The sequence below is a fragment of the Chaetura pelagica genome, unplaced genomic scaffold, assembly GCF_000747805.2.
Source record: "Chaetura pelagica isolate M959 unplaced genomic scaffold, ChaPel_1.0 scaffold109, whole genome shotgun sequence".
Lineage (NCBI taxonomy): Eukaryota > Metazoa > Chordata > Aves > Apodiformes > Apodidae > Chaetura > Chaetura pelagica.
Genome location: NW_009970725.1, coordinates 15,538,304 through 15,554,998, shown reverse-complemented (window position 1 = coordinate 15,554,998; position 16,695 = coordinate 15,538,304). Strand labels below are relative to the sequence as shown.

General features: G+C 40.1%; 1 protein-coding gene across 1 annotated transcript; it reads left to right on the top strand.

The window, feature by feature from the left end:
• Positions 1-5,729: 5,729 nt before the first annotated feature.
• FAM210A (family with sequence similarity 210, member A) lies at positions 5,730-9,957 on the top strand. Its single transcript, XM_010006879.1, has 3 exons — positions 5,730-6,178; positions 8,207-8,318; positions 9,606-9,957. The coding sequence occupies exons 1-3, from the start codon at positions 5,730-5,732 to the stop codon at positions 9,870-9,872; spliced, it is 828 nt and encodes a 275-aa protein (XP_010005181.1). The 3' UTR covers positions 9,873-9,957.
• Positions 9,958-16,695: the final 6,738 nt, after the last annotated feature.

Genomic DNA, 16,695 nt, shown 5'->3' with positions numbered 1-16,695 from the left:
ATGAGGGTTTATTTTACTTTCTTTATTTCACAAAGTTTGTTCTAGCAAGAACAAGAGTAGTGTCAGTGTTGAACTGTAATAATATGAGCAATTTAAAAATTAATGCATAGCATTTACTAAGTGGAGATACAGATATTAGACATGGTGGAGGTGGAATCAGGCTAATATCTTAGGGCAATTTATCTACAAGAATTTACTTTTCCATTTGTTTCAATGTAAATGTTTGTTACTGGGATTTTAATAAATTTAACCATGACTTCTTTTGCTTTGTTTCCTGTTAACCTAAAATGGAGTCTTACATTTTTTTTCAGACAGTTCTGAATGGTAGACGATATTAGACAGCTAATGATGCCCAAACTTCAAATTATACACTAGTTTCTTAGTTTAGAATGAATAGCAGATTGGATCAGGCACACTGCAAAAGGCGAAAATACAAATTCTAAATGCTCATTTATACACTCTAAAAGTACTAATACAAAGAATATAAAGTCCCTGTACACTGCTGTTTTCCTCTCTGTGGGTAGAAGCTGCATGCTGTGCTGCACCACTGCAGTTACTAAGAGTTTTCTAGCTATATTTTACATTTACTTTAGGAAAAACAATGAAGTTTTGTATGCATTGCACTATTATTGCAATGATTTTAAAATGTAACTCCGACTTTTTAGACAATCCATATATGTTTCCTGGTTACATGTGTGTTTAGTTGTTTATTGGGTTGGCAAGGTACTTTTTGGAAAAATGTCCTTCAAAAGAACAATTAAAATCTGAAAACAAATTCTCATAATGTTTAACTGTATTTGGTAAAAATTTAGCAATACAGTGGGGTTTTGTATTTGAGCTATTTGAATGATATCTCTGTACGTTTGCTTTTTATACAATCTGAAAGGTGAGCTGAGAAGTATTTCTGAAAACTTGGGGTTTGTCCTTTCAAAATTCTTCTGTATATACAACATGCAACCCTCAAAGTTGGCTTGATTTTTATAATAAAAATTATACGAATGTAAATTAGTTCTCTGGTTTCACAGAAAGGTGCCTTGGGAGTGGAAAAAGCTCACGGATTGTAATTTGGAACTCTCTTATGGTATAATTAATGTTCTTCTTTTTAAACAGTAACAGAACAATTAAAAATACTTGAAATTAATCCATATTTACATATTGTTTCCAGAGTGTTTCTGGTAAACCTGAGAAAATAAGCCAGTGCAGTACATGTAATATACCTGTAATTCCCTCAGATGCTTTCTGACCTATTTTACAAAAGACCTTATGCTAGTTTTTGCCATCTTCTATCCACCTTCATTTTTCTATTTTAATTTATCTATAGCTAAAAAAAAAAAAAAAAAAGGTAATTGTAACAGGGCGACTTCTTATACAAATTATCCTGATGAAAGTTGCATCTGACAGCATCTCTGGCATGATATTTCTTTCCAACAGCAGATATCCACAGCAGCCTTTGCTGTACCTGTATTGGTCTAGGTTGTTACTTCTGTGTTTTCCAATGATCCTCTCATTCTCTTTTTGTATAAAATATTAACACACATCAAAAACCATCAATCTGTAATAGTCACATAGACCTACTCTGTGACATGAAAAGATCCTGAACTTTAGTTGTCCTCAGGAACAAAAGCAAATCAGATCTCCACTTCTTAGTAGTCACTGGAAAGCAAAGACTGAGCAGAGCAAATTCAAGAGTGGGGAATACAAGAATACTACTTCCAGCAGTACATTGGGTTTATGCTGAAGCTGATCTAAATTATAACAGAAGTACAAAAGATTGCTAAACATAACCTCTAGCGCTGTCGCTAGAAGCTGATCTGTACTTTTCCTCAAGAGGTCACTAGTGCACTTCTTTATGTCATAGTGATTGTTAATAGCTTGCCATGAGGCAGACGTGCCTTTAGGAACTAAATGGTTGTCCAAGAATCCCAACTAGGAGTATGTCCTGAACAGCCAAGCTCTCCTCAGCTCAGTTTACAGCCAGCTGGAGATACTACTGAATAGTTAGCCAGAATATGACAGCACTTTGGAGGACACCTTATCCCAGAAGTGTTTGTATATCATTTCATAGTTTGACCTACTGGCATCTATTTAGTCACTGAACACATGGGATTCTTACAGCAGAGAACAGCTATTTGTCCTTAGACGTTTCCACAGCTCCATATTTATTTTGTATCTTACAGTATTTGTAAGAGAAAGCTTACGTAGAAATCTAGGATGCTTTAGATCAGCCCCACCCCACCTCCTGTGTCCCCCACAAAATTCTGATACTACAGACCATCTGAATTTCTGCCTTGGTATCTGAAGCTTCTGGCTTTTGTCCTTTTCTGTGCCTTTGCAACATCGTGCAACAGCATGAAAAAATGAAATACACTGAAATGAAGAAACAATTTTTGAGAAAGTCACTGGGTGCAATGGTGATAATATTTAGGTTATTGTCCTTCATTTCTAAGTGGTTTTAAGAACCTAAAGGTGCAGAGGCAATTGTACAGCTTATATAGCTCCAGTAATTTCTGTAAGAGCAGTATTATACTTGGATAACAAAATTGTCTCATGTCCATAAGCTGACATGCTTTCTCTTGCTGCCTGTTGAGTGCACAGTGTACTAGGAACTTCCTTTCACTAATTGCATCTTAAATTACAGATTTCTCTGTATTGATCTTGTGTTTTAGAGGGATCAAACAACTGCAGTTTTATATTTCTTTGGACCTCCAAGTGCATTTATAGTGCACTTTGAGTTGTCTGTCCTGTTTAAGGTTTGTTTGCAATGTTGACCCAAGTAATTAAAATACTACAATTGAGCAGCTCCACCCATCACCCCTTAAACATATTCATTTATTTAAAATCAAATTATGAAGAGTGTGCTATATTAGTCTGTTAGTTTATCAATTTGTAACCATCTTGATGTAACCATTAAGACTAAATGAGGCAATATTATAGAGTGCTGCTGAAGCACTATTCAGAAGTCTCTCCTTTGTCCATTTAGGTAAGGAAAATACAGCACATTCCTATGAAACAGTAGGATTGTTAGGAAAATTCCAACATTGTTTTGAAAAACCCATTTTCTTTTATTCTATCAGATATAAGCATTATATCTAAGCCTTTTCTTATGTATGAAGCATCTAACAAAAAAAAAACAACAAAAAAACTTTTCTAAGTGAAGAAGCAAAAAGTAAGCTGTTTCGCAGAGTATTAGGTGGAACCATACTATCATCTGTGCTTACAAGGTTCAGAACCATTTCAGGATCTACCCTAGATGGTTAGAGAACTTCCCCTTTGACCAGCCAGCTTGCATCATGACAAAACAAAATCAGAGTGCTGAGCATGGTTTTCCACCATGCTGTATGGTGGCAATTTTCAAAGCTTGTTTGAAACAGCTATTTTTCAGTAGGGTACCATCCACTGAAAATGGATGGACAGTAGAAGTCTGACTCAGGAGCTCTCAGATTCCCACAGATGGATAGGTATCTATTCCTGAGTCTGCTGGTTGGATATTGGGAAATTCTACTTAGGGCAGATGCCCAGTATTGTGTGCTATTAGTGAGAGGTGAAAAGGGTCCTCTGTGGAGGCTATTATCCCTCAGGAAAGGAGTGTAGGTGGCAGTAGGCCAGCAATGTCTTCTTCCAGTTTGTTGTTAGAATTTCTATTCATCAACAAAGTAGTTGGTTTATGACAGAGTGCCATCTTAACACTTGAGTTTTGCTAAGTGTTTTCACTGCTTTTTGTTTTGTGAAGCAATTGCGTTTGAATCTAAGAAGTCAACAAGAATCTCTGCTTCTCCTAAAACCGAGTAGTTGGTACTTCCAGAGAGTTATTACAGAAGACTGACTGGGTGAGAGGCTGTACCTGTAGCAGATTTACTGCTCTGTGAGAAGCAGTAACTTCTTTGCTCCCACTTGAGTTCATAACAGGAGTGAGTCACTGCTTGCTTACATAGAGACAAGAGTTCCCTATTGATGCAATACCTCCTGTTAGTATGAGTTCAACAAAAGTGTGTCTGTGCTTCACGTGCAAGGGAGTTTGAAACCATTCCTCCTGTCTTTTTGCTACATCAAGCATTGTAATTCCAGTAATTGCTATTAATAAGAATACTTAGAAAACATATAGGCAGGAATGTTCTGACAGATGCATTTAGGTTATGAAACTTTTCTCCTTTTGGAAAGAAGCAGTTATTCACAGTTGAGGAACTTCTAAGATACTCAGGAAAAAAATCTCCCATTACCATGTCAGTATGCAAAAGGGAATTTATACCAATAATTTCTTCAATAAGCAAGGTTTCAGGGTGACCAAAAATCTTCATGCTATTGGTTCTCTGTTGTTGCTACTTCTCTAAATGCCCCTTTTTTCTACTTTAGCAGAGTCATTAGTATGTTCAAGACATATTTCAAAGGTGGGGAGCTTGGAAGAGTTGCAACTCTTTGAAGATACAAACCATACACTTTTCTTATTGCCTATCTGAAAAGTAACAAAAGGGTATGTAAGGCTTGTTCATTGTTGTTTTTTTAAACTTAGCTTATGTTATTAAGTATCAATCATTTTCAGCAGCCTAGACAAATTCACTATCAAAAACCTGAATGAATTATATCTAAGGTGAAGGAGAAGCAGATGTGAAGATGGAGTTTCAATTAAACTTGAATGATTTCTAGATTAGATCAAGAATTGTTATGATAATTAAAACCAAAATCATCAGAAGGATATGACAGTTGTAATTTAACTGACCTAACTAGCAATTGTTACATAAAGTCAATTAGTGGCACTTTTTTGGATGGAAGGAAAATTATTCTGTAACTTGCAGTCATTGCATAAAGGAAAGGAGAGAGTATTTCATTCAGTAGTTCAAAGCATGCATTATGGGGAGGGAGTGGGGGAAATTATGCCTTGATATCTACACATGCCAAAGAAAATTCCTGTAATGGAGAATCTCTCGATAGTCCTTCTGAACTTTCAGGAATACCTGTTAAGTATTCAAAATCATAGAGTTAACTAGGTTACCCACAGTTTTAAAATGTTCTTTGCATTGTAATATTTCTGAAATTGCAGTTCAGTTTTGCTCCTATTAATATTAATATTAGATGTTACCATCCCATCCCCCTTCCTAATGGATATATGCAGGCAGGCTGTTCTAGTTTGGTTTGTTACTATTAAGGTTATTGATCATTAATTGATTCATTTATTTATTTATTTTTTGTACTATAAGGACTTTAATTCTTACTTCAAAATAGTATAGGACATTAAAAATTATACCCAAAAAAATAATCTGTTGACACCAAAAATTGATTTTAATTGCTCTTTAGTGAGTTCATGCTACATTTATGTAGGCATGAAGAGTCACTCAGATTATCAGTTGCTACAAGATGTAAAGTTTCAAGGGTAACTTTTCAAAAAGCGCCAGATTACACAGGTAAAAGCAGTAGATAGCACTAGATAGCTAAAAATGTTTTTAGAGAGTAGAATGAGCATTTTAGCTGTGACAAGAGGAGTATGTTACGTCAAGGGGTCGTTTTTGTTCAGAATGCTAAATAAGTGAGATCTAAAATGAATTGCTTAATTCTAGAAGGTAAAATTCTGCAAAACAAGATAATGAAAACCTTTTAAACTAGAATATTCTAAAGCAATTTAAAATTTGAGAATTTCAGATGCCAATGGAGCAAATGCAAATCAGATTCTTGAAGTGCAATGTGTTTACTCTTTTCTTGTTTCCTCTCTATAGAAACTTCAGCCACACTTGATCAAAATGCAACGAAGTCTGCTACATACAGCGTCTCAGCTGGCACACGGGACATGCTTGTTTTTGCCTCACACTAGTATCTTTCACTGCTTAAAAGGACAATCATTGTTGTCTGATACTGGATGTAAAGTGATTTTGGCACTGGACCCTCCTAAACGATGTCTTCACACAGGTGCAGCATGCTTTGCCTCAAAGAAAAGTGCTGCTTCATCAGAACCAGCAGACGCTCCTCACAAAGTAGCAGAAGAGAGAAACGCTTTGACTTTGGCCACTGGAACACCCAAGCAGAACCCTGTAGAGTCGGATTCTTCAGATCCTGATCCATTACAAGATAAATCAATTAGTCTTGTCCAGAGATTCAAGAAGACTTTTAAACAGTATGGAAAAGTCATGATTCCAGTGCATCTTCTTACTTCCACTGTATGGTTTGGATCCTTTTACTATGCAGCCATGAAGTAAGTTGATGTTTTGTTACAGTGCCCAATTCTGCTTTTGAATTGAGACTGACTTTCACAGGTGAAAGGACATGAAAAAAATGTTACTGCATGTTAAAATGTGCCTCTATATGTCATAGGGGAATGAGGCTACTCTTTAACTGAAGCATAATTATTGAAAGTATATAGGAGTCATGAGGGTGTCACATACATGCTCTTATCATGCAGTTATTGCTATGTATCAGATAGGTTGCCAGCATTTAGAGGAATGCTCATCTGAAAATGTGTGAATGAAACAGCATTTTAATTATTAATAACCTCTTGTAAGCTAACAATAGGGGTTTGGAATCCTGATTACGAATTGCTAGGTGAGACGTTTATAGAGCTGTTCCTTTGCCATTGGACTTCAGAGGTATTTCACCACTTCCTCCCCCCTTCATCCCCAGTCTTCCTTCATCATTGGACTTTGATGTCATTCACCTCACTCTGAGTTCCTCACAAGCTATGCATACGTTTTCCTTTTCTTCTTTCTGTTTACTGTCTTCAACTGAAAAAATAGCTACTGTAGGCCAGACTTTTTAGTTGGAAATTAAATACTTGTGTGGCAAAAAAAAAAAAAAGTAAGTTATTCTAATTTAGGTTTTTTCAGCTATCGTGTGTGACAGATACTGTTAGGGGAAATGGCATTTATTAGAAAAAAGCTTATCAACTATGACCTGCTAATCCAGATGAAGGTTTTCTCTATCTGCAAATGGTTTGCTAAATATGAGTAAATGTTTATCTCTGGATTGCTAGTGTTTTATATTTAATAATAGAAAGCATGAGACGACAACAGGTTGTGGCAGCAAGGATGGGGCTTTGGCATCAGAATGCCTTCCTGCACAAGTGTTTGTTTTAGTTACTCTAACCAGCTGGCATAATTGCCCTTTCTAGGAGCTATAGATCCAAATGTCATTCTAAATTTAGTTCATGTCAGAGGAATAAAGGTCTTGAGCTGTAAAAATATTTTGCTTTGGATTAATTCAGATTGATGCTTACATCCAGATATTTCAGAATGAGTGAAGAATACTTTTCTTGAAACACTTAAGTTAGCTTCTAAAATAGGTATTTGATGGTTGAAAACAAGTGGAAAAATAACTTTCAGAATGACTGGCTATGATAGGAGACTAAGCAATGGTGGTTTATGAAATAACAAAGTTATCTTACTAAGTCTCCATTTTCTGCTCCTAGGATAGGCTTCAGACTGTAGGTTCTACTAACTGTTGGTAAATTACTACCTGTTACTGTTCCTGATGCTGAAGTGACTGTATGCACAGCCGAATGCTTAAAATACTAGGTAGAAATAGATAATGATACTAATAAAAACACCTCTAAGTAGAAATCAGGTCTTCTGTAACTGCAGAGAGCTTTCTCCTCTAATGTAAAAACCAGCTGCTTTTTTCTTTGGTGCTGATGTTAGCTTCCCTGGTTTTCAAATAGAAAGAAATTGTGATAAGTGCTCTCTGCACCCAACCCATCTTGCCACCTTGTATTGACAAGGTAGAACAACTAAGCACAAAACTCTCAGGTCTTGTCCATATAACATTCCATTTGTTTGATATATTAACAGTGAATGGAGGACAATAAAATTTGGATTCTGTGTTTCTGGGCATGCTGCAGATTAATTAGAAATTTTAAAATGAAAAGAAGTAATTTTAGGCAAAAGAGAATGTGAAGTTGAGCCTGTACAACTGGAGCCCAAGTAATTGTCTTACCACCATTATATCTGTTTACCTCCAACCATAATAAACTGAGACACAGGTAAGTTAGTAGCTATTCAGCCCAACAGAGATAATATAAATGGGTCACCTCTTGGAATGCTGAAAAGGACATTAATTTGCCTATATGTACAGAAATATAAATCCTGTAAGTATATTGTTTAGATTAAAAAATACTTTGCTATTAAATTACAAAGTTTGTATAATAGAGTTAAAGAACAGAAATGGTACTGTCAATCACTGTTAAGGTTTCAAATTCCAATTAAGGTTGCCAATTTTTTTTCTTTTATAGAGGAGTGAATGTTGTTCCATTCCTAGAGTTGATTGGCTTACCAGACAGCATAACAAACATCCTGAAAAATTCCCAGAGTGGAAATGCTCTCACTGCATATGCATTGTATAAAGTAAGTATAATTATAGTTTGTAAATAAGCTCCAAATCTTGACTGGTGAACTAAACAGGGTTTATTTGTTTACAGCAGAAAGAATTAATGCTGTTTTCTCTCTTTGATAGTTACACATACCTGAGCATTCATTTTTGCAGTAAAAATAGTCATATGCAAGTTGATACAGGCTCTGTGTTCCTTTAAGAGTCTTATCTGTATTTCTAAATTAACTTCTTTGTTTGCTGCAGAACTGTTGTCTGCCCTGAGAGATTTAATTACAATTACAATTAAGTTATTCCTCTGTATCCCTGACATAATTAACAGAGATAAAGAGGTAAAGTCTAAACACCTCATGATTTCCAGGTGTTTTTATCCTAGAAGATTGAGTAGCTTGTCTTCCTACCTTATTTCTCCATCATTGTCAAGTACTTTATTGTCCATTTGAAACAATTACTTAAATTCCAGTTTGGGGCCCTTTTTATTGCTTCATATGTGCACAATCTGTGTTTGGAAAACGTTAAACATGTCAGATTATGCAAAAGGAAAGTACTATATTGGCTTCAAATGCCACTCATCTGGTTTGTTTTCCAAATGTGATGTACTTACCTGTTATTTAAAAGGGTTGTTTTCCCAAACAAAATGTGAAAGTACTACTCTGGCCAATAATTCCTGTGCCTAAAAGAGACCAATAAATAAATATGCTTAAATATAAATATTTTATTGTACCTGGGAGATCTGGCACTGTTGGAAGAAACTTTCAAGATGGGGAAGCACTGGAATAGGCTGCAAAGGGAAGATTGTGTAGGCTTTATCTTTGAAGTTCTGAAATAAGAGGTTAGTCTATCTAGAATAACAAACCTAGTTTGTTGTGTCTTAGATTATCTGTCCTCTGAAGGTCTCTTTAGCTCTAGTTTTGGGCTGAAGGATCCCTATACTCTTACGAATTTTAGAATTTAAAGCATATCTTGTCAGTATTTCCTCTTTGCTTATATGGCTCAATGTTCACATACTGCCTGTTCTGAATTGAATTCCGAGATGCCTGATGCTCATCCCACCAGCTGCACAGGGAAGCGTGGGGTTCTTTTAGAATGAAGTCTAATGCCTGTACTGGTTTCATTTAAAGGGTGCTTTCAGTGAAAGGTATACATTTCTGGGGGATGCACTGTAAAATAGCTGATTTCCTTATAAATAGAAGACTTTTTTGTATCTGACACTGGCCAAAATAAATTCTCAATATTAAAAATACCTTTTGCTAGATGATAATTGCCTGTTTTATTGATATGGTATGTTCTTTGGTTTCTTTAAGATTGCAACTCCTGCTAGATACACTGTGACTTTGGGAGGAACATCCATCACTGTTAAGTATCTACGTAAGAGGGGCTACATGTCCACACCACCACCAGTAAAAGAATATCTACAAGATAGGATGGAGGAAACAAAGGATAAAATTACAGAGAAGATGGAGGAAACAAAGGATAAAATTACAGAGAAGATGGAGGAAACAAAGGATAAAATTACAGAGAAGATACAAGAAACCAAAGATAAAGTTTCATTTAAAAAGATAAAGGACTAGGAGAAATGCTTGATTTTTGGATATATCAAACAACTTAGCACTTTAACCCTTTGTGAGGCAGGATATACAAAGTGCACTTCTGAGCACACTTTTTTTCCCCCCCCCCTTGTCTGGAGACTACAGTAGCTCTGTGGATTTAGAAATTCTGTCTATTGACCAAGGTTACAGTTTCCTGGGGGAGAGATTGTGACAAAATTTCCATTTACAGAAGGAAAAGTGCATCTTGCATTAGAAGTTCATGTGTCCATTGGTAATAATGTTAATAGTTACTCTTTCTTTCTTTTCTTTTTTTTTTTTTTTTTTTTTTTTTTTTTTTTTTTTTTTTTTTTTTTTAACCCCTCAGTCCCCAAAATGAAGATGGCTTCTTTCAAAAGCAGCTACTTTGTTCTTCTTTCATTGTAGTGCACAGCCATTATTCCATTAGACTGAATCTTCCATTAAATGAGAATGAAGACTTCTCTACTGGGAAAGGCAACACCATACTTTGGTTTCCAGAGTATGTGGACCCAGGCCTCTTCAATTGTGATCATCCCTCAACTTGGAGACAGACCATTGTCACTGATACTGCACATGAAGGAATCCATGGATGGGCTACTCAGTCTGAATGAATTATGATGGCTACAGTGGCTTCAGCTGAGCTGTGGTAGTTTACAGGTTGAGACTGTGAATCTTTCTTGGACAGTATTTCTTGAAATCTCAACTGAATGCTAAAGAAAGATGAATTAATCACAGCAGCCATACTGGCAAGTATACTTTGTTTCCTAAAGTTGATTTACAGTATAAAGTTATTAAATGAAACTAATCAATCATTGTATATTAAAAACTAGGATTTTTTAATTATGTTAAAGTTTACAAAGCTGTTCTATTTCATTTTTGAAACAAAAAATTCTGAAAGAGAAGTTTACTTGGGAGATGGATATTCTAAGGGGCTTTTTAAATATGTGCAAAGTTAAGAGTTCAATGAAGAAGTTCCTCCTCCTATACAGGAATCCCTCAGACTTCAGTAGAACAATTTAATTAAAATAAGCATAACTTTGAGACAGTGATCACAGACTACCAAACTTTTTTTCCCCCCCCTAGATTTTCTTAGTTCAAACAAACAGTCGTATGTGAAGGCTGAAATGCTGACTTGGAGATGTCATCAAGGACAAAGGTTGAAACTGTTTTGTTTGGCTGGGCAGGCAAATTTCTCTCATGGCTTTATTCAAAAGTAGGCTAAATCAAAGTGGGTTGTTACGGGTTTTTTCCTATTTCCATTACAGATCTCACTTTGTAGCAACTCTGCGTGTGTATCTTATTTAACAAGGGTGAGTTTTTTGCAGGGGGTTATGGGGAAGCAACAGAGTTGGACCCTGAGCAGTGTAATTGACCAGAGTAAAACAATATAGCTGATACTTTTATCACCTCTACCCCACTATTATGCTTTCAGTCAGGTCACAGTGTGTAAGTAAGTTGAACTTTATCAACCTAATTGTGCAGGATTGATTACATACTTCTCTGCCTCTGTCCATATGTCAAATAATAATTGCAATCTAATGCCTACCTCACAGGGATGTTGTGAGGAATAATAACTGTATATTCTGTGCCCTCAAGATGTAAAGTGCCATGTTTCTGATAAATATTATTAAAAAAATATTTCTGTGAACTCTTATGCTGCTGAGATCAACACTACTGCATGGTTGAAGTTCATAGATACTTTTTTTTCTGTTTTAATGTACTTTTCCTTACTGTCCCTATGCACACCTTCTTCTGACATTGGCATTTGTTCTGGTTTCCCATTTTTGTGGGCAGTGTTGTCTGTGTCCAGCAAAGCCTGAAGTCTGCCCCACAACTACTGTATGGTCATCTTCTCAGTCTGGGGCCAGATGTAGGAACCTCTTGGTGCAGCTCAGAGGATCATATCTTCTTTATATATGGTGTGGGTTTGGTGTCCTAGGATGAGGCTGTAGCCTCAAGGCATGTTAGAACTTGTTCATTAGACACACCCTTTTGGTAGCCCCATCCTCTTACCCTTCCCCATCTCCTAGCTGGCCTGTGAGCACTCCAGAGCTTACATGGTCCATTGCTATCAATGCTAAATACAAAAGATCTCTCCTAAATATCTGCAATAGTCTGTTGTCCTCTGTGACTGTTTCTGCATCTGCAGGCACAGATCATAGTGACTATGGGAGGTGCCTTATCTGTGTGGTTTTTGGTCAATCTTGCAGCATGAAAAACCTCAAGGGATTTCTGGAACAGGTGCATCCTCCACCCAGCGTGTCAATTAAGAAAGCACAATCATCTTCAAGACTTTGAAAATCAGGTCTAGAGAGTCAAATTCTTGGTTGTACTGGTGACCTTGTCTTGAGTCAGCATCATCTGCAGTTGCCTCATTAGTGTAGAGACCAGCTGAACTCTTTCTGTGCTACCCGGGGAACGAATGATGTTAGTCCACTGGGTGCTCAGCACAGAGCCAGCTACACTGCAGTTTTAACTATAGGATAAAGTTGACTTTCATCCTTGTATCTGGTAACTTAATTTCCATAGCTCTTGCCACATGATCAGGCTGCAGTTCTTATTGCTGATGGGACCCTGTGACTGGAAGCTAGTGTCCATCTGCCTTAGGTGAGGCAGTCCACCCAGGCTCTGTGAATGGGCTGGGCATTTGTATCAGGCAGTGAGGTGCCTGGGGAGGACTGGGTCTCTTCTCACTAGTGCTCCAGCCAGCACAGTTGGCACACTCCATGTAGCAACAGTGTCCCTCAAGGTGGGCAGCATCAGTGGGTGCCTTTGGCAGCACAGAAGGAACCAAGGAGTAGGTGCCATGGCCTAGGAAAGCAAACAGTTTGGCTGTACCATCTAGTGCTGGTGTCTAGGCAGCCAACAAGGGACCTGAGCAAGGGAGTACCCAGCAGAACTCTGAGCTCCCCCTAGAGGAGTGCCAAGAGTTCTTGGTGAGGTAAAAAGATCAGTCAGAATCCCAGGAGCACCTTGTGTTGTTTGCAGGACCATCCAGTCAGTGCTGGCAGGGGCTTCCTTCTCTCCCTGGCAACTCGGCAGCCTCATGGGAAAGGGCTGTCCCTTTACCTGTCTTTTAGACCCTAGAGGGAGGGGTGTAGGTCCCTCCACCTCTTTGCAAAACCTTCAGAAATCTAGTGAGATCAGGACTAAGGCATCTGCTACTACACAGGCAGCAGAGAAATTGCTGCCTTGGTGACTTGCTGGCTCCCTGCCCCAAATGTAACACCACTGCAGAGCATCACATTGTCTGTCTCTGGGATAGGTGCATATGTGAAAGGACTGAGTGTCTGCAGGAACAGTGGCTGAAGTAGCACCCAAGCAGGATCTGGAGGCAAAGTTACAGCCTGAGATGGAACTTGTGCCAGAGCTGCAACCCTGGATGGAGCCAGAGCCAAAGTAGCAACCTGAAAAGGACCTAGAGCAGAAGTAGTGGCCCAGGATGGGGCAGAAGATGCAACTTGTGTAAGGATCCATACCAAAGTTATGGCCCAAGGTGACACCTGAGCTGAAGTAGCAGCTCAAGCAAGAGCTAAAGGCAAGGTCTGGCTGGAGCTAAAGTAAGAGCCTGAGATAGGGCTGGAGGCAAAATAATGGCCAAATGATGAGCAGAGCCAAAGATATACACCCCCATCAGGGGCAGGGTCCCCTTTGGAGCCAAAGTCACAGCTGAAGATGGGAAACCCAAACAGCAACTTGAGGTGGGGCTGGAGCAAAATTGCTGCCCAAGATGAGGGAGGAGCTGAAGGGTCATCCCAATATCTTGACAAAGTCAAGGCTTGATTTTGTGCAAGTACCAAAGCAGCCCAACCGTGGGCCAGAGATAGAGTTGCTTCCTGATACTGGGCAGGATCTAAACTTGCAGCCCAAGGCAGCATTGGGACAGAAATTAAGGACCAAGTGGAAGCCAGTCATCGTGACAGCCCAGAGGCTGGAGATAAAGTCATAGCCCAATATCAGGCTAGAGATGATACTGCAGTCATAGATGTGGCCAGAGCTGGAGTCGCAGCCCCATACAGGCTGTGGTGGTGAGCCAGAGCAAAAGTGATTGCTCAAGATGGGGGTGGAGCCAAAGTCATCACCCACATAAGGGGTCAGAGCTTCAGTAGCCACCTGTCCAGAGGACCAGAGCTGAAGTTGCAGCCCCAGATGGGGATGGAACTGAAGTTGCAACTTGAGATGGGCCTGGACCTGAAATCATGACCTGAAACTGGGACAGCACTGAAGTGGAAGCCTGAGTAGGCTGGAGCCAAAAGCAGGGCCCACAGTTGGGTCAGAACAGTTGCAGCCCAAGGTGAAGTAGAGAGCACATGCTGTGATCAGAGCAGGTAATCAGTTCCAAAATTTGGGCCTCAGGATGAGACTAGAGTAGATGCTGTGATCCAAGCAGGAGGCCAAATCTGAAATCATGTTCTGAGATGGGGCTGGAGCTGAAATCACACAACAACCAAGTTGCAGGCTGGAGCAAACACCACAGCTCAGTTTGTGGGCGGAGAGGCTAAGTTGTGGCTCAAGATAGGGCCAGAGGCAGAATTGCAGCTCAAGTAATGGTCAGAGCCAAAAAAACCTGAAGATGGGGCCAGAGTCAAAGTAATGGCCAAAACAGGGACTGGAGAAAAATCAGAGCCCAGTATGAGGCCAGAGAAGCAGTCACTGCATAAGGTAGGGCCAGAGCTAAAGTTGTAGCCCAGGATAGGCTGGAACCAGAGCCACAGCCAGAGATGGGCCAGAGCCTGTGTGACTGCCCAAATAGCAGCCAGAGCTGCAATAACTGCCTGAGCATGGACCAGAGCCAAGTCTGAGTTGGAAGCAAGTATCAGCCCAAGATAGAGCAAGAGCTGAAGTCACAGCCCGATATTGGGCCAGAGCCAAAACTCATGACTGGAGATGCCATTGGAGATGAAGCCTGACATGAGGCTGGAGCCAAAGTCACAGCCTGCTGTCAAGCCCTAGCCAAAGTTGCAGATGGAGGCAGGTACTAGAGCTGAAGTAGTGACCCAGTACTAGGCCAGACCTGAATCAGAGGCCTGAGATGGATCTGGGGCTGAACTTGCAATCTGATTTTGGAACAGAGTTGAAGTCACATCTAGAGATGTAGCTAGAGCTGAAGCCATGGCCCAGGATTTCAGCCAGAGGCAAAGTAACAGCCTATGACACAGCAAGGGATGAATTAATAACCCAAATAGGGTCCAGAGCCAAAGACATGGTCTGAGATAGGACAAGAGTCAAAGATGCAACACAAATGCCACTGCTGCTGATGGTGCAGCTCAACATGGGGTTGGAGTCAAACTTCTGGCTTGAAGTGGGACCAGAGCCAAAGTCGCAGCCCAAGATGTGACTGGAGTTTAATTCATGACCCAAACAGGAGCAGGATCAAGGACTAAAACTGAAGCCCTGACAGAGTACTGGGCCAGAGGTAAAGTCATGGTCTGGTATTGGACGGAAGCTGAAAATGTAGCTTGAAAACAGCTGCTCCTGGCCCAGGTGTGGAACAGGGCTGAAATCACTGCCCAAGAAGGGGTGAGGACCAAAACTGCAGTCTGAAAACAGGCTAGAGCCAAAGCTGCAGCTTGAAATGGGGTGGAGTGGAAGTCATGAACCAAGCAGCAGCCAGAGCCAAAGTTGCAACCCAGTATCAGACCAGAGACAAAGATACGGATGGTAAGGTGGCCAGAGTCAAAGTCATAGCTTGACATGGGGCTGGAGCGGAAGTAGCAGCCAAAATATGGGCCCATGCCACAACAGCCTCCCAAGCAGGGCCAGAGCCAAACTTGAGATCTGATACCAAGATGACTGCAAAGTAGCTGCCTGAGCTAGCACAAGAGCAATAGGTGCAGCCTGAGCAGGGGCCAGTATCAAGCCAAAGATTAAGTCACAGCCCAATATGAGGGCAGAACCAAAACTGCAATCAGATATCAGGCTGGAGCCAAAGTGGCAGCTCAAGACAGGGATGGAACCAAATTTGTGGCCTGAGCAATGACTGTAGCCAGAGCTGCAGATGAAGATGTGGCTGGGGACAAAGTCACAAGCCAAGATGGGGCCATAGCCAAAGCCATGGCCCATGTAGGGGCTGAATGTAGCCTCCTGAAGAGATGCCAAAGCCCAAGTCTGGGCAGAGCCAAAGTAGCTACCTGAGCAATGGCCCATGCCAAAGTTGTGGCCAAAGATGGGGCTGCAGCCACATTTAAGTATAAGATGGGGTCAGCCAAAAAAATATTGGCCTGATAGTGGGCCAACATCAAGCCCAAAGTCACAGAAGCCAAAGTCACAGACCAAGATAGGGCAGTGCAGAAGTTGAGGACTGAGCAGGAGCTGAAGTAGATAAAAGATCAATGGCTGGAGTGGAAGCAATGGCCAAAATGTGGCCAATAAAAATAATGGCCTGAACCAAGGCCAGAGGCCTTTGTGGTTGAAGTTAGTGCCAGAGCTGAAGGTGAGGCCCAGGTAGGGGCTGGAGTCACACAGCTGAGCCAAAGCTGTGACCCAGTGACAGGACAAAGTAGCCACCCCAGATGGGGCTGGAGCTAAAGTCAAAACACCTTTTTTCTGATTATGTCGTGTTCAGGGTGCCAGCTTAGAGCATTGCGCTGTGTTCATCCTTGTTCATCACTTACCATCAGCAACAACAATAATTAGAGGATCATAATTATCCCCTGGCAATTATCTGGCTACTTTGATGAAGATGATCTTAAGAAGAACATATCTTGATTTCATAAGCCCTCAGGGCAATATGCAGCATTAAGTTTGGGCTTAAGGTTGATGAATTGATTGGACAATTACAGAGGAGGGAACACAGGGGAGGATACACAGGCTTGTTTAGGAATAA